Source organism: Podarcis muralis, chromosome 3 (genome assembly GCF_964188315.1).
Source record: "Podarcis muralis chromosome 3, rPodMur119.hap1.1, whole genome shotgun sequence".
In the NCBI taxonomy this organism is placed as follows: Eukaryota; Metazoa; Chordata; class Lepidosauria; order Squamata; family Lacertidae; genus Podarcis; species Podarcis muralis.
Genome location: NC_135657.1, coordinates 82,996,268 through 83,019,150, shown reverse-complemented (window position 1 = coordinate 83,019,150; position 22,883 = coordinate 82,996,268). Strand labels below are relative to the sequence as shown.

The window sequence follows — 22,883 nt, the reverse complement described above, 5'->3', positions numbered from 1 at the left end:
TTTTGCAAGCACCTACCATCCCGAGCAGGTGGGATTGTTGGAGGAGGAGGGGGAGTTGGTGGCTGAGTTGGTGGTTCTGTTGGCTTGATCACTAAAACAAAAATATTGAATTAAAATATTTTACATATTCAATATTCTTAACTTTGTGAGTTGGAATTAGTAATATCCACTGCAGAGAAATACAACTGATAGACGTTCATTTGGTTGCAACTTAACTGACATGTCCATCTTTAAGAAAATAAACTTCTATTGTTCTTCGTATGCACACAGAGAGATAAGAGAGGCAGTGTGTTAAAATCATTTGTAGTTCACCTTTCGTACCCAAAGCACTCTAATCATCCCACCTGGGACTGCAAAATCCTGGCAGGAGGTCAAGAAGTGCCAAGCACCTGGCTGGCAACAATACATGATTGGTGAAAGATTTTCAGACAAGAGAAGGTTAGAATCCAAAAGTTTTAGGATCCCACCCCCATGGAAAATATATCTGTTGCCCAATTCATGCATGAAATCTCACAAATAGGAAACAAAGGAAAACTAGATTCTGCCTGATAGCTCAGTCAATAGAACATGAGACTCTTAATTTCAGGGTCTTGGGTTCAAGCCCCAAGTTGGGCAAAAGATTTCTATAGGGGGACTAGATGACCCTCGGGGTCCCTCCCAATTCTACAATTCTAGGATTCCATGATTCCTTAAAAATACTACAGTGTTTTTACAAGCTCAAGAATGATAATTTCTCCAAGCACAATTACTTTGACCACATTCATCCACTGTACTTTAAATCAACATTACCACCACTACTACTCTTATTGTTATCTGCCACCTACATGTTCGTTCTCTTGTAGACACCGGAGGCCCCTCAAGGTTTGGAGTCTGAACAAACACAGTAGCATCATACTCTGTGTCTGGTGAAAGGCCAGTGAAACAGTGACTGGTTTCTGTTCCACGCACTGTAATTTCTTGCCCTCTGGATCCTGCAAATAAGTAAAATAATGACTTTTAAATGCTTAGAACGTAGAAGCTTATGAATGCTTGCTGAATGGCTGAAAGCAGAAAACTAAAGTACATATAGCAAAGAAGGAAATGGTTGTGTCAATGGAGTGTTCTGCTTAGCTTCCAGAACTTTTGGAAGAAAGTTTGGAGCATCTGGATTGCAGGCAGGTACATAACAGTGCCAGGATACGAAAAGGGAAAGGTGTGGAACAACTGATCTCCATAACAACAGAGGAGAAGGATGCTAAGTTGCCCTAGTGTTTCTTAATGCCCACATGTACCACATTTGTGAAAAATACTTTTCTTGTTTTGTAGTAGAGATACTGTGGGAGTAGCTGTGCTATAAAATTATATATTCATATCCTGCAACAAACAGGAGGGGCATATGTAATAATGGGAAAGAGATATTATCCATACTACTCAGCTACTAAACTCTCGAGGAGCAAAAATTATTTAAATGAAGGACAACTATGGAATAACCTGAGGCAGAATACGTTGAAAGGAGGGGAACAAGAGGAGCATAACGCTTCCTATAAGCAATCAAACACTGGAACTGTTTTACGGAGAGCTACAGGTATTTGCCCCAAGTGTTCCTGCTGCCTCCAGCCTTTCAATGATCAAGATCTCTAATGAGATCATCTGCCATATCCCTGGTTGGGGACACAACCCATTTGTTAAAGTTATCCATCTTCAGAGGAACCTAGGAATGCAAGAAATGACAGTAGGGGTCTGTGAGAGGCACACTGACGGGAGATTCCTTGCTCTTCAAGGTTTAGGTGGAAATGTGTTACAGTCTTCACATTAGTTGCATGCAAAACCCAATATATATATGTTTACCATCAGCTGGATTTAGCTTCAGTCTGTAAGAAGTAGCTGCCCGATGAGCTGTCCATTTGATGCAGAAAGTGTCCCATCCCACATTATAACTTGTTAGGTCAGTGACATTTAAATACACTGCAAAGCATGAAAGAAAAATTTCCATGAACTACAAGATGAAAGCTAAAAGCAAATTATGAAACTATGATGAATGTCTTTATTCTTAAAATATCATTTATTCTACCACAAGTAATAGGATATTGAACTCACACTGCAACTAATAGGTACTGTATGTGTACTGAGGGGAGGCAAGAATACCTTTTCTCAGCAACAGCAAGTTGCAGTTTTAGTAACTGGGGTATGTGATTTTATGATAATGAGAAATGTATTTGCATCCCTAACATAAAACACAAGATCGCAGAATTGTGTTAGGTTCCTACACAGTAACCAAGAACTGCACATTTCCTGAACAATGCCATGTTTCTCTGAAAGCCCATCATAATCCTCCAACACTACCTGTCCCATGGGGTAGGCATGCTCTAACTAATGGAATCTCCCATCTGAGGTTATTTTTCTCCCAGAAAAGGCTCCTCTGTGTTAATATACAGTGAAACCAAAAGCATGAAAAGTAGTCTTACATGTAGTGCCTTGATCGACCAGAGGTGCACTGAGTCCAGAATCATACTGAGCATAAACATTTACATCATAGGAAGTACTAGGAGACAGGTTGTGCAATGTATATGAAGTCACATCTCCAACAAACACCTCCATGGGCTCATTGGTACCTTAAAAGAAAAAATGAATTTTCATTTGCCTTAATGAGAGCAGATTTCCAAGAGACTCAGTGAGAAGACTCATTTTCACATTTATATCAGTCACATTCTCATAGTGTTTAAGTCTTGAAATGAACCAATATTAAATAATGTCAAGTGTACTTGAATATCCTAAGCTTATCCTTACCAACAGGTTTGTAGACAATTTTGTACCCAAGAACAGGAGATGGTGAAGGATCCCAGGCAACTCTGAACCGTGTGTACCATTCATCTGAAATGCGTATGTTCTGAGGTGAAAGCAACCCAACTGAAGAAGACAAAAATTGAGTATAAAGTTAGAATGCAGAATGGTAGCATAAAATGTTATTTCTATGCCTGTATGACATCTAGCAGAGGAATGGATTGGACAGTGATAGTGATTAAATAACCCAAGGTGTTCACAAAGATCCAGGTTATGGTTGTAATTCTGCCATGTCTCTATGTTGGGACATTCAATCTTTCCCTATGCAGACACACAGCATTTCATGTCGCATGTGCAAATATTTGAGGAACGCTGAGATAGGATCTCAAATGAAGGTCAATTTGGCAAATATCAACCATGGCAGCAACTCCTCTACCACGACTTCTGGGGGGCGGGACAGTTAAGGACCATTTGCACCTCAGTTGTTGCATATTATTTAACAGCACATCAGATGTACCTGTTTTTCCATTTCCTGTCAATTGTCCACCATCTCCATCTTCATAAACTGCCACAACGGTAATTTTGTAGGGTGTATCTGACTGCAAAGGCTGTAGCAACACATTATTTCTTCTGCCAGGCACTGTTGTCTGGAACATAATGGGAATTGAGTAAATGCTGTAGAACTGTAAATTGCTCAATGCTGTAGTAATACAACTTGGAGTTCTACTCCACACTGAACAAGCAGCTATGCTTTTATTCATAGGTTCCATAAAGCCCATTAGCAAGGTTCCACTCACATAAAACACTCCTGCTGAGGGAAGGGGTACATGGCATTCTTTTATTCCCCATATCTCTTGAAGCTCCTTGTACAGTGCATATGGGGAGTTTCTGGAACAATTTGGAAGGTGGCACAGGGGAAAATGGAGAGCATCATTTCTGTCATCTCCAGCCTTCACTAGCAGAAGGATCTGATCCTACTATGAATGAAGGGCAGTTCTGGATCCAAACCAATGCATGGGCAGGGGGGATAGAAAATATTTTCACTGTAATATTTATATAGGGTGTGTGTGTGTGTGTGTGTGTGTGATTATTTTCATTTCTATTTCTTTTCTAAAGTAAAAAGAACACAAAAGGAAAAGGATGAGGAGCACATGGATTTGTATAATAAAGATACATTTTTTAAATAATAATTTTAGCCCCATCAAAATTAGTCTGCCTAGGGTAATAGATGGGACATTAATTTATGATATTTATATTTTAAAATGCCATTGTAATGTGGATAAAGTGATGTTTGTTACCAATGGGAACTTTTTTAGTGCAGCATCTGGCAACACTCAAGCATATTGCCAAACATGTCTGGCACACGTCCAGGAAACCAAAGCCTTTCTTTCAAGGATAGCCCAACATCCATTTATATGAACAAACTGCATGTGGGGGAAGGTACTACTGTTGTACATGCACATTTAGAGAAAGAATGGCAAAATAGCAACTAGTAGAGAGTGGTGGCAGACCAGAAAACCCTTTGGGATGGTGCAGTGAGCCTCCAATGTATGCAGTGGCGTAGCGTGGGTTGTCAGCACCCGGGGCAAGGCAAGTAATTTGCACCCCCTAACCCGTGGTTTTGTGCCCCCTAACCCATGGATTTGCGCCCCATAACCCTAACCCCCAGATGTTGCGCCCGGTGCGGCCGGCCCCCCCTGCACCCCCCACGCTACGCCACTGAATGTATGTAACAACTACAGTTTCTTTTGGCATGTGAAAATAACAGGACTGTGTAGAAAAATCAGTATACAGCCTGCAACCAGGGGCTGATGCAGGAAGAGAATGCAGAAGTACAGTAGAACCAACTAGTTCTGTCCTGTATACATGTGACTAAGCCCTGCTTATTTCCATACTCAGATCACTTTTCTAGATCTGCACCTTTGTTAGAAAAACAGCAGATGTGGGAGGAAAATGCATGTTTTAAGGACTGGGGAGTTGTGACAGTAAACTATTCACCAGTTTGGAATGCAAAGTGGAAGGGGGGATTGAATTCACAAACTCTGTTCCTTCATCCCTCTCAACCAGATAATCACACTACCATGGCTGTACTGTACTGTCTTGACTGGCAGCAGGGAAGGGTAGCAGACAAGCAGTTGATGAGACTATCTGTGGATCAAGTCTAGTAACTGCATTTTGTAAATTGTTTCCTTCAAAATATATTTAAGACAATGGTTTGAAGAAGAAGTGACAACTCTTGTCCTTAGCTGTTTGTCTGAATGGAAACAGAATGGCAGAGAATGTGAGGACCATATCTCTGCTTCTGGTGAGAAACTGGTGGTCTGGAATAACTCCATCCAATTCAGTAGAACAAGCATTACACAAGCATTTGATCTAAAATGTGTAAGACAGAGACAGCCCTGGAAGAAAGTAGGGCTGTATACATACTCCCATTAGTTCTGCATTCTCTGTACTCCCAATAGTAGTCTGGGAAGCATTGTACACATGATAGCCAAAGTCCATATATATCCTAGATCTATCCTGTTGTTTCTTATGTAATACTGAGGTTTGATACACTCTGCTCCAAATCAGCTTTGATCGGAACTAAGAACAAGACCCAGCCTAGCTACATTTTAAGACAGTAATAAGTACACAGCCCAGATGCAAAAAGATGAGAATTGTGGAGGGTAAGGGGTGGGAACCATCATAAGTAATATTTAAATGTGATGGTTAAAATGTCCTCTGGATAGTTCATATTTATTTCTTCATGTTTCTGGGAAGATTTGCCTATAATTCCCGCCCCCCAAGTCAGTGAAATTCCAATGGTGAAATGGAGAGCACCATTTCTTTATTGCATGAGCACCATTTTCAGTACAATGTGCTTTCCGTATAATGCCGTTGTAGCAAAATATATTATCATTCAGAAGTAAGTAACCATCATGAACAATTAGGTGGTGTTTTTATGGGCTGAACTAAGTTTCCATAGAAGTCAGAAGAAGTCATGCCATCAACCTCCCTATGGGGAAATAATTTGGCTGCGCTGTGCATCTCTAAGAGAATTCCGCAGGCATTCACCGAAGTTGTGCTGCCAAATAAGGAGAAGGAAGTTCACTTGCAAATTATAAAAATCTTGGCAGAACTCCAAAAAAGAGAGGAAAAAAAGATCAAAGCTGCAGACTGCCAATACCGCTCATAATAGTCAGATACATGATGGTCATTAGACACAGATGACAATTAAGGTTGCTCTCTATTGATCTCCCCAACTGCATAGAGCAGGCTCACAGAAATAGATAGCTCCACAAAAGAGGAATGTGTACTGTAAGGCCAGTTAGAAATTGTCAAAGGGAACCAAGGTTGTACTTAAGATACAATCCAACACAGAGTTCAGCAAACTTAAGTCCATTAGTATCAATGATCTTAAACATGTCAAAAGACCTTGTGTATGCTTAAATCTGCACTGGATTGTACCAAAAAGCTCTGTACAGACAAATGTTGCTCAGAATAAAGTTTACCACTTGCTGCTAAGGAAGTACTAATTCCATTTCAGTAGTCTGGTATCTATGCAAAATACGGAAAGAAGTGGGAGGAGCTTTGCTACACCATAAGAAACCTGTGCATTTATTTTTCTAACTAATGAGGAAATGTTTAGATAGAGGAAAGAGTGTACTCTGTCCAAAGGAGGACACATTCTGGGAGAGGGGAATATTCTTGAAAGGGTGTGCCTTTACTGTGGGTGGGCAAGGACTACTGAGCTCAGGCCTAGTGCTCAAAACAGACTCAAAGGTTTGGAATTCTTGAATTCTTTTTCACATCACTCTGGTGGGTGGATCTTATGGCTTCGGTAAAAAACAAAAAACAAAGTAGATCCCCCCTAGTTTTGCTTTTGTAGCACCACCAAAGCATGTCAAATATCAGAGATATCCCCGGGGAAAAATGAAATAATGAATGTGTACACTGAAGGGTAAAGGAAACACCTCCATAGATAACTATTGTCTGTACACAGACTATACACACTATGGTTTAGCTAATTGCACATGCTCGTATTTTTGCAAACAGCAGACAAGTAATGTATTTTTCAATCCATCAATACCTATGGGACAGGAAAATGCAAGCTTACAAAGTAGAACAAAATGATTCAATAGGAATGTAAACATGCAGAATCCCTGATAAACTGACTTCCTCTGGAAGCTAAAGCCAAAAATACTTAAACTGAAGTAAATAAGCTGTGATATATTTCTAACATGCCTTCATGAGAACACTTACATATTCATCTATGGGATCTCCAACCGTGGGAGAATATATGATTCTGTATTGCTGCACAGGTCCATCAGCATGTTCCCATTGGACGGAAAGGCTGTTTGTAGTAGGATTAAAGACTCTTATGTTCCTGGGCCCACTGCGAGGCACTAAAAGAAAAAGAAGAGATAAATAAGCGCACAAAATGAAGTGGAATTTGGAAAACTGAAGTCTAGAAAGTAACCCTTTTTCACTGTATGAAGCCGTGCAATAGCTTATCTGCAAGTAAGACCTAATGCAGAAAAGTGACAACTGAACAATACTGGCAGAGCTTGGAGAGAATAATAATTCATAACATACAACTATATCCTAGCAATAAAACGTGTTTTCTGCTTACATGTCCTTCCCTGTCCAGGACTTGGATCTCCTTCTCCATCAGCATACAAAGCAACAACATTGACAGAATAGGGCATATCAGGAATCAGACGCTCTAGTAAAATATTGCGGGTGTTGCTTGGTACCACAACCTAAAAAGAAAGCAACACTGAAGTTTAAACTGCTGTTTTCTTTTAAATTTAAAAAATCTGAGCTTGATAGTTTGAGAAGAAAGCTTCTTGAGCTCTTCACAAACAATCTTGCTCTTAGACAACTTTCCTTACACTTGAATGCTTTTTTTGATGTTGCTGTAATTTTTGAATGAACTAGAAGGGATATTTTTTTTAATGAAATCAGTCTCTTAATTTCTCAGACTAAATTAACCAGGGCCAGATTTGAAGTAGCGCCCTGGCAAAGTGCCCTCTGGCTGTCCTCTTCACAAACCAGTGCCCACCCACCGGTGGACTTAATTTGCTGCCTGTTGACAGCAGCAACAAGCAGAGCTGTAATCTGCTTGCCACTTAATTTTCCACAGTGCCATAGGCCACCACTATGTTGGGGGCTTTGTGGCAGGTGCCAGTCTACACAGTAAGCTGTTTTTACACACTATGGTTCTTGTATGGAGCTACCATCATGCAGAAGCATTTCTCGCCATCCTTTATGAGGCAGCTATAATGTATGAAGTTGCCCATTCATAAATCATAGAATCATAGAGTTGAAGAGTTGGAAGTGACAATGAAAATCATCTAGTCCAACCCCCTACAATGCAAGAATCTTTTCCCCAACATGGGGCTTTAACCACAACCCTGATATTAAGAGTCTTATGCTCTATGGACTGAGCTATCCCAGCAGTCATCTATCCCTAACCTGATGACCTCCAAATGTTTTGGATTCCAACTCCCTTCAGCTCCAGAAACAACTGGAAGGCACCAGGTTGGCAAAAAGCAATACAACAGGGTATCTGCTGAATACTGAGAATCTGTAGCATTTTAAGAGGGAAAATGTATTCTTTAATCATAAATTCATATAAGAGAAAGTTACCCCCAATCATGCAGCAAGTTCAGTGCATGTTATAGTCAAGCAGTCATCTGAGAGAGTTATTAGGTGGCGAAATTGGTCTGCTTCCCAAAATAAGCTGACTAACTTTCCTCCCAGATTTCAACAAAGTTTGAAAATGAAACTGGCAGTTAGAAATTTAATGTTTTATAACAAATGATCCTGACCTTGCATTTAACATTTACCTTCTCTGATTTTGGTCTACCGATGTTTACAGTTAAATTAAAATATGTGCAGCAAATATAGAATGACATTCAGAGAAGTAGGATGGAATAGGACACTTTATATAGATATTTATGTTTTCACCAGAAATAAATCATTGTAGTATGCCTTTATACCCAATAATTCATATATGGAAAGGCCCAGGAGGTTAAATTACTTACAGATTCTGATGGCCGTGTGCCAATCAATGGAGCATAGACAACTCTGTATTGCTGCACTGGTCCTGGTGCAGGTTCCCATTGGACATTAAGGCTGTTTGGTGTTGGGTTGTAAACTTGGATGCCTCTTGCTGTTCCTCTTATTACTGAATCAAAAATAATGTCAGATAGTTTTGGACTAAATAATAACTCCTTAGTTGCAGAGCCAGATAGCAGGAGAGAGTGGTTATAAAATGAATGGACTATTCTAACAATGCTGTTGCCAAGGGGTGGGGAATCAGTGGACTTCAGATGTTGTTGGGATTCCAACTACTATCAGCTCAAACTAGCATGGCCAATGTTCAGGGATGATGGAATCTTGAGTCCAGCAACATCTGGAGGGCTAGAAGTTCTCCAACCCTGTATTTTCTCTTTAACACCACAGTTAATTGGAAATAAGTTCCATCAAATAAAATTGCATTTACTTCCAAGTAAACATGGATAGGGTTGGGATGTAAAATAGTGTAATCCTATAGATATTTAACCTAGCAGTACTTCCCACTGAACTACACATAGACAAATAAGATTGCATTGAAAGCTCATAACATGGTGGCAGAGACCTTATCACTCAGAGGCATCTATATTCATGTTCTTATCCTACTCTGCATTAGAGAATTGGAAAATACCCTTTCACACATCCCTGTCCATAGAGGGAAGTGTGTGCAAAAGGGCCTCAAAGGGTTTTATCTTAACTATCTGTACAATAGTATAATATGGTGCGGTTAACTAAGTTAACTAAAATAAGTGGGTTTAAGTAGCTCAGCACTGAATTGTGGCTCAAAGTCCAATGCCTCAATATTTTATGAAGAAAAAACAACATAGTGTTACTTACAAGTTTTCCCATTGTCAGATGCTCGCCCTCCATCACCTTCTGGGTAAACAGGAATCACAGTTACTTTGTACTGTGTGTCAGGCTGGAGATTTCTTAGAACAGCATAATTTGTGTTGCCTGGAACAGTTGCCTGTTGGGTTACAAAAGGAAAAAAGGAAGAGGGAATGGTTTTATTGGGATATTTTCCACCATATAAGGACTGATCTTCATGTTCAAAGGACAACAAGATGAGCCAGCTTAGCCCAGCAGTTCCATCAACCAATGCATAGCTTGGATCGTGCAAATCAGCGGTTCCACCGACCAACAAATTGCTTGGATCCTGCAATTGACAACAGTGGTTTGAAACCCGCGGGTGCTGCCTAGTGGTGGTGGTGGTTGTTGCTGCTGCTGCTGCTGTTGTTTAAGGACAACAAGACACCTTCCTAGAATTATGAAAGTTCAGCATGCAATAGCAGCAACTCGCCAGGTGAGGCGGAATCGCTACCTGGCAGGTGGGTCACTGTTGCTTATTGGAAGGGAGAGGGGCATGGTATTGGGGAGTCTGGTGTGGTGCAAATGCTCCAGCAGAGCAAATCTGGCAGCCCTGCCAGTGTGTCTGCACCACTCTAACCTTTCCCATCTCCTTGCTGATAAGCAAAAGAAATTTACCCACCAGGAGGCTATAGTAGTAGTAGCTCTGCCCACTCCAGCAAGCTGTTTCCTGCATGCAGGGAAAGGGTTGCTGCATGTTCTAATCTGCCCAGCCAGATGTCAACAGTAAGGATTGTAACCTAGCTTTCTCCCTGGTTTGCCATTGCTCTATGCTCATAGAGTAGGGGTCAAACATATGAACTCCTTACCTGTACACTTAAGTAATACAGTCCCAAGAGGGTTGTACCATACACAATTTTCTGAATGGAAAATTCAGCTCTAAGTTGTGCCCCTGCCTAATTCTGAAACCACCTCTAGCAAAAACAGTTGCAAGTACAGGGCAAGTATGAAGTATACAAAAGTAAAAAGGAATACCAGTTCATCTGCACCTCCCGCCACTGGTGCATAAAGCAACTTGTACTGACGAGGGTTCCCTTCAGCATGATCCCATCGAACATTCAATGTGCTGGTAGTTGGATCATAGACTCTGAGGTTCTTCACAGTGTTGAGAGGTTCTGAGATAAACAGAATGCATTTTCAGACTCAGAGGATCTTACTATTGTGCATCATGTTGCATCATGTGAGTGGCTGTGCCTAGCCTTGGTCAGTGACAAGTAACACTTTGTCCAAAAACACTTGCAAGATGAATCTAGTCTGCCATGTTGTTGTTGTTTAGTCGTGTCCGACTCTTCGTGACCCCATGGACCAGAGCACGCCAGGCACCTCTGTCCTCCACTACCTCCTGCAGTTTGGTCAAACTCATGCTGGTAACCTCGAAAACACTATCCAACCATCTCGTCCTCTGTCACCCCCTTCTCCTTGTGCCCTCCATCTTTCCCAGCATCAGTGTCTTCTCCAGGGAGTCTTCTCTTCTCATGAGGTGGCCAAAGTACTGGAGCCTCAGCTTCATGATCTGTCCTTCCAGTGAGCACTCAGGGCTGATTTCCTTAAGAATGGATGCATTTGATCTTCTTGCAGTCCATGGGACTCTCAAGAGTCTTCTCCAGCACCATAATTCAAAAGCATCAATTCTTCAGCGATCAGCCTTCTTTATGGTCCAGCTCTAAAGGAGTTCCCCGCAGGGCTCCCCACGCTCCAGATAGCAGCCTGCCGCCCGGCGGGCGGGGCGCCCTGAAGCAGAGCGCCCCTCGCGCTGGGCAGACATCAGCCAGCCCCACAAGCTTGGGGGACAGCAGGGAGGTGCAGCGCCGCCATCCCGCTGTTCCTCGACCTGGTTCAGTTTCCCCGACCTGCTTTTGGGGGGGAAATAAAGGGGGGAAATTTCCTTTATTCCCCCCCAAAAAAACAACAACTAGGTGCGTCCTATGGGATGGAGCGTCCTATGGGACGAAAAATACGGTAAATTTAAATAGAGGGGGAAGAAGAAAATGTGACATATTAATATAAAAGGGCCAGGCACTACAGCGGTGGGAGGAGGTAGCCTTGCTGGTAGATATTTGTTGCTTCTTTTTGTTGGATTTAACAGGCTCCATGTGTGCTCCCAGTTTGAGTGATATAGCTGACAGACATTCATCCTTAAGCTTAATGTTGTATTACTTACTTAAACAAAAATAACAGAGTATTGGGATGTGAACTCTGCCACCTATTACCAGTGACAACAAGGTCACTGACTAACAGGTTTCCCTGAAAATTGTGTAAATGCATTCAGCAGTCCAAACCTGGAAAAATAAGTCTGGAAGGTTGCACCACAGATGAGTAAGAATTGTGTGATGATTGTGCAATAAAAAAAAATTATCCAGAAAGTCTCCCTCTCACTCTCTTTTATACACAAACAAAAAGAAAAGCTGCCAAACCTCCAAGATAAGGATTAGAGATATTTTCAATATGAAATTATATATAATTATCAATATAAAATCAGACGTGAAAAAAGAAGAAGGTATTTTCACTTTCAGAGCAAGTTTTGGTATTTCTCAAAAAAAGGGGGGGTTGCACACAAAGAAATGAATATCTGTGGGGACTTCAACAAAGGAAAAGCCAAGCCTGCCAACTTTATAAGTGATTTAGCATTACTCTTGCATAATTCTTCACAAACGAGAAAACCAAAGTTGTTTTACTTACTGGTTTTGCCACTGCCTGTCATTCGTCCCCCTTCACCTTCTGCATATATGGATGAAACCGTAACACTATAACGTGTCTCAGGTTGCAGCTTCTGTAGTACAACACTGTTCTGCCTCCCTCCTACTGTGGTCTAAAAAACAATGGAATGAAATGTAAATTGAAGGAGCAGGCAGCTATATTCCAAAGATGCTGAAAGCATACAGTTTGTATATACTACAAGTATACAAGTTTCTGTTTTCCAGACAATACTGTCTGCCTAAGTCAATATACATTGTTTGACTTTTTCCTTCAGTGGATTAAAGAAAAAATACCAGAACTGCATTAGTCATTTGTTAAACCCATGTGAATAAAATATTAAATGTTGAATGATCTGAGCTCTTTATGGATCATCTTTCTTATTTCTACATATTAGTTAGTGAGTACAGATATCCAGGTCCTCAATCTACAGCTAAAGGGCATATAAGGCCAATTCTGCTACGCAAAGAAAATTAAGCTTTATGTTTATTGGAACAGCAAAACATGATGATTCCCACATTGTCTCATGATCTAAATGCTTTGCCTATGGGCTCCAAAGAAATATCTTTGGCTTCTGTTGTGGCCAGTTGGACAGATATTGTCAGCATTTACAAAGACCAGACACAACAAAGTTCCTACATAAAAAGCATTTCCATAAAGAGAAAAGCATGTACAAGTAATAAATGAACAAGTAATATAAACACACTAGGAAGATGTGAATACATACAGCAAAATAAGAATACAAGAGTCCTGTTGGAGCAGAACAAATGCCTCTCTAGTCAGCATTCTGCTCCCACAGTGACCAACCATATTGCATACAACTGTGACACATGACAATTTGCTTTTTCACCATGGTATGTCAGAAATCTGCAGTGTTTGAAAGAGCCTTTGGACAGAACACCCCAGTAAAAAGCAATCCCTGGCAACTGTTTGTTCTGCAGGCTCTGAGAAACTGATATTTGCCAGATTACATCTGAAAGACCACCATGAGTCATCTTGTGGGTTCTACTTATACAGGAAACAAATCCACTTTCTTTGATTTTGTAATATAAATACTTTTCTGCAGAACTGTAGAACATGAAAACAAAACAATCTGACAAGCTCATGTTTTCAAAAGCAGATATTTGTTCAGGAGCACAATGCTGCTTTCCCCCATTAGAGAATAGTTTCAGAGTTGGTTACCGATTGTTCAGCACCATCGCCAGTTGTAGGTCGATAGGTGATCCTGTACCGCTGCACTCGTCCAATGGCAGGATCCCATTTGACAGTCAGGCTATTGGACGTTGCATTGTATACCTGAAGGTTTCTTGGGGGACCCGTTGGAGCTGAAATGAATTTATTAAAGGGTTGTTTAGCAAAGAGATATAATAAACAACATATAATGAGTCATTCTCATGAAAATCAGCAGCAGCAGCATTACCTTGGAATAACAATACACATATAGGGGCCTGCTGAGGACAACAAAATCCACCCAACTGCAGAATTTGGGCAAGATTATATCAGAATGACTTATATAAGAAGGGGCAACGGAGAACTGAATGGAAATGTTGCGTGGAGCTAAACATGATTAATGGGGAGTAGAACATCACCAAATATACAAAAGTTGCTATTAATTCACCAAATTGTCACTTTTTTTTAAAGCCACCCTATCTTTTGTATGGATGGAAAGTACTTCAGTGGACATAGGGTAATGGCAGCAACTTTTTTCTTCTGTCTGCATCACCTCAAACCACACACCCTCTGAAAAGCCTGCTGAAATTCAGGCAAACCTCCAGAGCAACACCCCACAACGCATGAGAGAAACTCAAGAAGGGACAAAGCCTGTGTACACAGGAGTACTTTCAGCAGTAGAGATTAAGGCAGTGGTATCTTCCCAGTAGTGATGGTGAACTCGGGGCAGAGGTGAGGGGAACAAAGTGGCAGTGATGAATTGAGGGAACTCTAGGATGGCAGAAGCTCTATAGGTGTATGCACTGCCACCAACCCAGAGGTCACTTGACCTCATCTCCACCTCACCCTGACTAGCTAAGTGCTGCCACTGCCAGAATGGCACCATTGCCTCTGCCTCTCTCCCCTTTTATGAGTCACCACTAAGTATGCTGTATAGAAACATTGGCTTCTCTGCATCCTGGCTTGGTTTGGACTAGCTCTGTCTTTTGGTATCTGTATAATCCTCATATATAAAATGTTATTAATGAATTCAGGCTCTTACCTGCTGTTGTCAGAGGCACCTCGGGCACTATAGGAGGGGGAGAAACACAAACAGAGCAAGTTTGCATTAAAAACATGTCTTTCATTTGAATACTATTGTTACAAATTGTAATCCATGTATGAATGCATTTCAGAATTTCTTACATGTGGTCTCACTGCCAATCAGTTCATCACTCTCTGATTCATCGGGATAAATTGCAGTAACTCCAATCTCATAGAGTGTGTCTGGGTTCAAATTTTCAAAAACTAGAGTATTTTCATCACCATTAAGAATTGTCTTTGGAAGTGACAGGGGATGTGGGGAAAGAAAGAAAGAAAGTTACTCATTGAGGCAATATATTTAACAATTAACATTTTTCATGGACTAGAACAGATCTTTAAATACAGAAATCCATCTACAGACAATTGATCAACAGTGATTTATACACTGTGCGCTACAGGAAGAGGTTGTTATGTCCTTGAAAAATTAAGCCAACATGTTGGATAAATCTACAACCCTATGTCTTTCAGAGCAAGGAGACCATCATCCTATGAAGTATTAGTCTCCCCCACCTCTGCCAATGGCCACTTTATGACAGAAAGCTTTTCATAAACTACACTGAGGGAAATTAGGATGTGTATGAACATAGCCCACCTTCTGCTTCCAGTTTATTCATAAAGAAACCACAAGCTCTGATTCACACATAACACTAGGCCAGCCACTCTGTCATTTGTTTCCCCATTATCGGAAGACAGTGAGTAATTTGGGGAGTGTTTGAGCTGCATGCACCAGCACACAGCTTGTCCACAGGCTAATTATCTAACCATGATTTTATGGTCAGCTTTATGTGATAATGAACCATTTTACATGGGCAGTGACAACTGTGGGATAAACTGGCTTCATATAGCCAACATGCTTAACTCTAAGTAATGCATGAAGGGTTAAGAAGAGTAAGCTGTTCTGCCAGGCTTAGCTAAGTCACACCTCTTCACCCTTGAAGGAAAGGTTACCAAACTCTTTGTTCTTTTCTTCTTCCACCACGTGAACTCTACTAAGGATGTTGAAGCTAGATGCTCCAAGCTTAGACCACATGGCTTTAGCAAGCCATCTTTGTGTTTCTATACAAATAATTTATAAACATTTTACTACTTTTTGAAACTAAGTTGTATTGCCTGTCTTTTCTTGCTATTGCATGAAAAAGCGCATGAATCTGACCTTTGAAGAGTTCTTAAGTAAACCATTTTGACTTACCAAACATGTGGTCTCTTTCTATAGTAAAGGAAGTGGGTAACTTTGGAAGCCATTTAGAAGGGGATATTTTAAAGATCTAACAGCCTATACTTCCATGCTTTACTTTGCTGCATGTTCTGCGATTTTAAATCTCTGCTGGGGATCATTCACTTTACCTCCCTCCAAGTGAGTTCCTTGGAGAGCGTGAGGGAAGAGGTAAGATCAGCACACAGCAGCAACTCAGGCAGAGGGTGGTTAAGTGAGCAGTGCAACCCAACCATAAAAAAGGAAAAGGGACCCCTGACCGTTAGGTCCAGTCACAGACAACTCTGGGGTTGCAGCGCTCATCTCGCTTTACGGGCCGAGGGAGCCAGTGTACAGCTTCTGGGTCATGTGGCCAGCATGACTAAGCTGCTTCTGGCGAACCAGAGCAGCACACAGAAACGCCGTTTACCTTCCCGCTGGAGCGATACCTATTTATCTACCTGCACTTTGACATGCTTTCAAACTGCTAGGTTGGTAGGAGCAGGGACCGAGCAAAGGGAGCTCACCCCGTCGCGGGGATTCAAACCACCAACCTTCTGATCGGCAAGCCCTAGGCTCTGTGGTTTATACCACAGTGCCACCACGCTATGGGGTGCCAGGAGGCAATATTAACTGAGCTAATCTATAGTTCCAAGGGAGAGAACACATACAGTCACTTTTGTATTCAAAAGGATTCAATGTGTCTCCAGACTTAATGAAGAAACTGGTTCCCTAGGTATCAAAAATTTAGAAAACACAGTGGCCAGTTTAACATTTCCAGCAAACAGCATTAAACACACAAAAAGGGTTTAAAGTGATTGATTTGGGGGTTATTGAAAAATTCTTACCTGTAGCTTCTCTTCACCAGGTGGTCCCCATTCTACTCTGTAGAGAGCTACATCAGGTGCTCCATGGTCCCAAGTACCTCTGAAACTTGTCTTGGTTACTTGATCAGTTCTTAGATTTTGTGGTGCTGGTACTGGTACTGTCAGGAAGGAAAAAGGAAGTGAGAAATTGTCTCACAAGAGGAAAAACCCTACAAACTAAACATTTCTAGAAATGCAAGGTTATGTGCAGAGTCTAATCCACCACATAAGACATTTGGAGTTTGGACACAAACCACATGGGGAATGTACAGAACAGTTTACATGCCATATACTCATAGGGTGAAATCCTTAATTTCTCTAGAACAGCACAGATTATTTTACTACAGTAGGATTGTCAGGCTCAGTCTTTTGGCTCCGCAGTCTCCACATTGCAGAATGCCACTGCATCTGCCATGCCCAGAATCAGAATATGGCAAGACCAGATATCTGCCTGGGGCCTATGGGTAGTTGAGGAGCTCAACAAGCCCATTTTCACTCAAACAACAATACTGTACATGGAAACAGGAGTTTTAAAACCTCTTCTTTATCCTCCATAGTGCACTTCTCTATCTGTTCAACATCCTTCCCCCACCCCCACCCACCCCATGTTTGTGCCAGTGATTAAGTCTCTATTCACATCTTAAGTGCTTCCAGTCAGGGGTAGTCACAGAAATGCCATCATAGTGATTTTTATCTATAAAGGTTGTATGTGGATATAAGCTGTCTCAACAACATGCTTCCTTTATAAACGTAGTGGTGCTCTGCAGAACAATCCTACCCCAGTTAACTCTGTTAAGGTGGGTGTGCAGGGGTTTGGTGTACATGGACTGACAGTGTCCACAGTGTTCTGGCTGGGATATGACCAGTTCTATGTTGTCCCCTTTGGCCCTTTTCTCTGCCTTTATGAAACCTCTTCAGGTTTCTGGTCCTCGTCTATGTTATGGTCATTATTTGTGTTGATGCTTTTCCCATACGGCACATCCAACTTTGTGTTTTCTTTCCCTGTGTTCCTCATGAGTCCTAAATACCAGACCTCCAAGTGATCTGGGGTGCAAAATTTCATGCCAGGTGTGCCCTACAAAGTGTCCTCCCACTGTTATGTGAGTCTGCCATGCCTGAGGGCAAATGAAAAAGCTGATCCTTTGCAGCTTTCTCCTTGAGAACCAAAGGCACTATTCACAACAATATACCTGAGGAAAGCTGTACCAAAGACACTGTTTAATCACCACAGTGGGCGTTATGCCAATCCTGATGCTGTGCCAGAGAGCTAATTAATCACTTCTACAATGCAATTTCTGGCAGCATGCCTGATAGGAGCTATTGCCAGGGATACTGTCTGGTTTTGAATCCATGATCTCATTGGTGAATACAGTTCCTATGTTAATGGCAGCATGCTTGTTGCTGCCCAATTTGTGGTTGCTACATATACTGTAGAGGTGGGAGCTGCTGCTTCATCTTTTCATGTTTTCCTTCTGGCACCTCCCACCTAGGATGATGATTAGGAGAACAACCTAAGTCTCCTCCTCTAGAGTCATTCTGGTCTAGGCCATTACTCTTTACAAAACTCAACATTTTAAACCCTACATTTCTTTAAGAAACTGACACAGCTACGGGCAATCTTTTGTACTCCAGATGTTGCCGAACTACTATTCCAGTCATCCTTGGCCATGCTTGCTGGGGCTGGTGGGAGTTCTAGCTCAGTGACATTTGGTGGGCCAAAGGTTCTCCTCATCTGATCTAAGAAAACCTATTAAGCAATAGAGTTGACTTACAAGTGGTGCCTTCTGCAGCTACTGGCATAGACGGTCCTTCATCATATACTGCAACAAGCTCAACGTTATAGAGTGTTTTTGAAAAAAGATCAGGGAGAACTGTGCTGGTCTGAGAGGGATCCAATTCCAACTAGACATAAACAAAAGAGATTTATTAAATGCTGCTTTCCTCCTTACAGCATCACTTTCATACTTTTGTTTTCCATGTTGTAGACAGTTTAGGACTATCTTCACAAAGCTATTCCTGGTGGACAGATATCACTGAAGACTTGTGGTGAACTTTGTACTAATCTGTTTATTTACAAATGAACGGCATCAAAGTGTGTTAACCTGAATATATTTTCTTTGATCCTTCTCCGTGTTCTAGGGCCATCGTCCCCAATGGCTGAAGCTAACAGGAGTTATGGTCCAAAAACATATGGAGGGACCAAGCTGGGGAAGGCTGCTATAAGGAAAAAGCCCTGAACTTTTCCTAGCCTTCAATTTAATGAGTGCTCATGATGGTGCTTTTTGCCAAGCTGCTTCACCAGTCCTGCTGTGGTACAATATTCACAGCCGTTCAGCCCTGTACAGTGGTATCTCAGGTTACATACTTAATTTGTCCAGAGGTCTGTTCTTAACCTGAAACTGTTCTTAACCTGAAGCAACACTTTAGGTAATGGGGCCTCCCACTGCTGCTGAACTGCCATCGCATGATTTCTGTTCTCATCCTGAAGCAAAGTTCTTAACCCGAGGTACTATTTCTGGGTTAGCGGAGTCTGTAACCTGAAGCGTATGTAACCCAAGGTACCACTGTATCCTCATACTGGCTTGCTTCACATAGCTTTTTTCTATATTCCTTGGCCACTTTTTATTTTTTAAAAAATTATTCCTTTTTGCAAGCAAAGTACACATGCTAGCCATTGTCACTCTTCTACCACTTGTATTTATAACATAAGAATCCTGTGGCTTAGCAATGCTAACTTCTAAGAGAAGAACAATCCATATATGTTGGTTCAGTACCACTGAAACCAAAGAATCTAAATTTGTTTAAGAGGAGAAATAATTTTACATATCAGGAACTCAGGCATCTGATTGCTCCTTAATAACACTGCTGCAGGTAGTCATGCTGTAATACTCCACTTAAGCTATCTTCACATATTAGCTAAAATTCACCTACCTCTTTCACGTCATCTTCCCCAGCTGCTTTGTATCTCAATATGTATTTCCGAACTTTCCCTGGAGCACGTTCCCAAATGACTCTCATGCTGCTGTGAGTAATATCTCTTATCATTAGGCTTTTTGCTCCACTTAAAGGTACTGTCGAATAATCAGACATATCGGCAAGAATATTAAATGCCATCCCCCAAACAGGTTTATATTTTGGCAAATATTTATCTTTAAATCTCCTAGTCCATGTAACTTTTACATTCATATTAAAAAATTAATTGAAGTGAGAATGCCACCTTTCAAACGGATTTTACAAGGTACTGAAATAATATGTAAACCAGAAAAACATGCTTATGGGAGGCATGGTAAATAGCTACAAGTATATATACAATAAGAAATGGTTATTCTAATAAAAACCTTCAATTCTCCAGATGGGGGGAAAACTATCATCTATTCCTAATACGCCTTGTGCCTGTGCTATATGAACAGCCATATCTAAAGGCTTCCCATTGAGAATAACATGGTATGTGCCTTTTTCAGAACATCTTTGGAGAGTGATTGTCTTTTAGCAGCCAAGTTTCAAGCACTGTATGGGTACAGTAGCACTATCACATTTTAAGTATTAGTGGATGGGTTTAGTGACAATAATCCAAGCCCCTAGAATGTGTCTAAGTAACTGAGTAATGGTATAACTATGCAGTGGTGGAGCTTCATGCTCCGGCACCGGGGGGCGGAGAGCAGGAGGGGGTGGGGCTGGCATGCATCCTGGGGGGGTGACAAGCATCCTGGGGGCATGGCATGTCGCCTGTGGGGGCGTGGCGCCCAGTGCAGGCGGGGGAGCAGCCGCAATGGCACCCCAATGGGATCGCACTGCCGGGGCAATGCGCTCCCCCCGCACTCCTGTTCCTTCGCCAGTGTGACTATGTACAGGCAACACCTCACTTACCCAGGGGTAATGTTCTGGCCCTCCACATCCATAAGTGAAATGTGCATAAGTGGGGAGAACCCTGTAGAGCAGTGTTTCCCAACCTTTTTTGGGCAAAGGCACACTTGTTTCATGAAAAAAATCTCGAGGCACACCACCATGCCAGATGGGGAAAGGTCACTTTTTACTTATGTAAAAAAAAATAAAAAAATAGTAACAGCATAGAAGGTAATGGTTATCTCTTTGATGTCTGATGGGAGGGCATTCCACAGGGCGGGCGCCACTACCGAGAAGGCCCTCTGCCTGGTTCCCTGTAACCTCACTTTTCACAGTGAGGGAATTGCCAGAAGGCCCTTGGCACTGGATCTCAGTGTCTGGGCTGAACGATGGTGGCGGAGACGCTACTTCAGGTATACTGGACCGAAACCGCTTAGGGCTTTAAAGGTCAGCACCAACACTTTGAATTGTGCTCGGAAAGGTACTGGGAGCCAATGTAGGTCTTTCAAGACTGTCGTTACGTGGTCTCGGCGGCAGGTAGCAGCGCTCACAGCTTACGGACTGCACCGTGTAACAGGTGTCTGGCCCAGCAGCCTAAGGCGGACAAGCCACTGAAACAGGCATTCAGAATCCATTCATTTCATAAAACCTGCAGGGCTCAATCTCTGTGTTTGTGTATGTGTGTGTTTCTGTTTTGCCCAAGGGTCTGGGGGTGGGAGAGAGCTCTTTAGCATGATGCTTTTAAAACAATTAAATTATCAACAAACAAACCTGATGATACGAATAGCAACGTCAGGTGCTACCGGGGGGGGGGGGGGAGAAGGGGGCCTACTCGGAAGTAAATACTGCGTCCAGGCGCAATTAGCGCTGATTTAAGGTGCACCAAGACTGCCTAAAAACCTCACCAAAGATATGCAACAAAGCGCTTCGTTGCAGAGGGGAGAGTTTGTGCACCGTGGAGGCTGGAGGGCTTCTATTCTACATGCGGGGGTTGGGGGGGCGAGGAAAATGTGCTCCGTGGGGGGGCAGGGAAGGCAAGAAAAGGAGCTGAGCTCTAACTATAGGCTCCCACGCTTGAGCAGGCCCGACTCGGTGGGGCGGACCACCCTCTCTCCTGGAGGAGGAGGAGGAAGAGGAGGAGGAGATTCCCATCCACGGCGTAGCCTCCCGCGCTCCTGAACGGGAAATCTCTGCAGCCCAAGACTCTCCGCAAGGCAGCTCCTCCCTTCCTGCCTTGAGCCGCCGCCAGCCGCGCCCCCCTCCCCAGTTATCTGCTGCCTGCCAAGCCCCGCCCCTCTTCATTGTCCTCCCCTTCTGTTTATTCCCCTTCCTCCATCCCTCGCTTTTTTTCCTCTCTTTCCTTTTTTAAAAAAAATATTTTCTCTTTCCCTTCTTTTTTCCCACCCTTTCTTTTTTCTCTTTCTCCCCCCCCTCCCCGCCCTCCTGGGTTAAAGGATTTGAGCAATGGGTCTGGAGGTGGAGCTCGTCGGAGGATTAGCCCGACTCGCCCGCCTCCCTCCCACGGCACACTAGGCAACGTCCGGCGGCACACTAGTGTGCCGCGGAACACCGGTTGGGAAACACTGCTGTAGAGTCCTCATGGCTCATGAGGAGACCCTCCCCAGAGCCCAACAAACATCCTCTTTGGGCTCTGTTGGGAGTCTCCTCATGAGTCAGAGGAACAGCAGGCTTTGTTGAGAGTGCTGACCCTTCCCGCCTAACTGAGGTATGACAAAGCAGCTCTTTCCTGCGTGTCAGCTTTTAGGTGGGGAGCCTCAACAAAGCCCTGCTGCACCTCCAGCTCATGAGTAGACCCTCCCCAGAGCCCAGAGGGCATCCTCGTTGGGCTCCAGGGAGGGCCCCTCATGAGCTGGAGGGGACTGCTGAGCCTCCCCTCCTAATGGCTAGTACACAAAAAAGTGGCTGTTGCTGTTCCTGCTGCGCTTCCCCACAAGCCAGCTATTAGGCAGGGACACTCAGCAGCCTCAACAAAGTCACACAGCACATCCAGTTCATGAGAGCTGTGCATGTGCACAGTTGTGCGCAAGTGGCAAGTGAAACGTTGCCTGTACACAAATCACAGTATACCTTTAATATACTGAGGCATGGCATTACCAAACCAAGAGGGGGTAAATATAAGACAAGCAAGATATTATTCTTACAGGTGACTTCCTGCGTGGTGAGTGGATCACTGATGAGGTCACCAAAAGCTGAATGAATTGTTAAAGTGTATTCAGTGTTAGGAATCAGGTCAAGCAGCTGTACATCATTCACTGATGCTCCAACACGCATCTGGAAAAAGAGAAAAAGAAACAAGGAAATTTAGAAGAAGCCACTAGAAAGAAAAA

General features: G+C 42.6%; 1 protein-coding gene across 13 annotated transcripts in view; it reads right to left on the bottom strand.

The window, feature by feature from the left end:
- Window positions 1–22,883, bottom strand: part of COL12A1 (collagen type XII alpha 1 chain) — a 111,483-nt gene that overhangs the window by 34,117 nt on the left and 54,483 nt on the right. For all 13 annotated transcript variants that reach the window (XM_028722784.2, XM_077926217.1, XM_028722782.2 and 10 more), the window contains 19 exons: window positions 22,698–22,827; window positions 19,624–19,763; window positions 18,465–18,594; window positions 16,675–16,811; window positions 14,737–14,869; window positions 14,594–14,620; window positions 13,564–13,706; window positions 12,367–12,496; window positions 10,663–10,802; window positions 9,658–9,787; window positions 8,790–8,932; window positions 7,373–7,502; window positions 7,003–7,145; window positions 3,278–3,407; window positions 2,767–2,886; window positions 2,445–2,591; window positions 1,828–1,944; window positions 825–971; window positions 17–91 (listed from right to left, as the gene is read on the bottom strand). In XM_028722784.2, coding sequence (XP_028578617.2) covers window positions 17–91; window positions 825–971; window positions 1,828–1,944; window positions 2,445–2,591; window positions 2,767–2,886; window positions 3,278–3,407; window positions 7,003–7,145; window positions 7,373–7,502; window positions 8,790–8,932; window positions 9,658–9,787; window positions 10,663–10,802; window positions 12,367–12,496; window positions 13,564–13,706; window positions 14,594–14,620; window positions 14,737–14,869; window positions 16,675–16,811; window positions 18,465–18,594; window positions 19,624–19,763; window positions 22,698–22,827 — 2,392 coding nt within the window. The remainder of the gene's footprint in view (window positions 1–16; window positions 92–824; window positions 972–1,827; window positions 1,945–2,444; window positions 2,592–2,766; window positions 2,887–3,277; window positions 3,408–7,002; window positions 7,146–7,372; window positions 7,503–8,789; window positions 8,933–9,657; window positions 9,788–10,662; window positions 10,803–12,366; window positions 12,497–13,563; window positions 13,707–14,593; window positions 14,621–14,736; window positions 14,870–16,674; window positions 16,812–18,464; window positions 18,595–19,623; window positions 19,764–22,697; window positions 22,828–22,883) is intronic.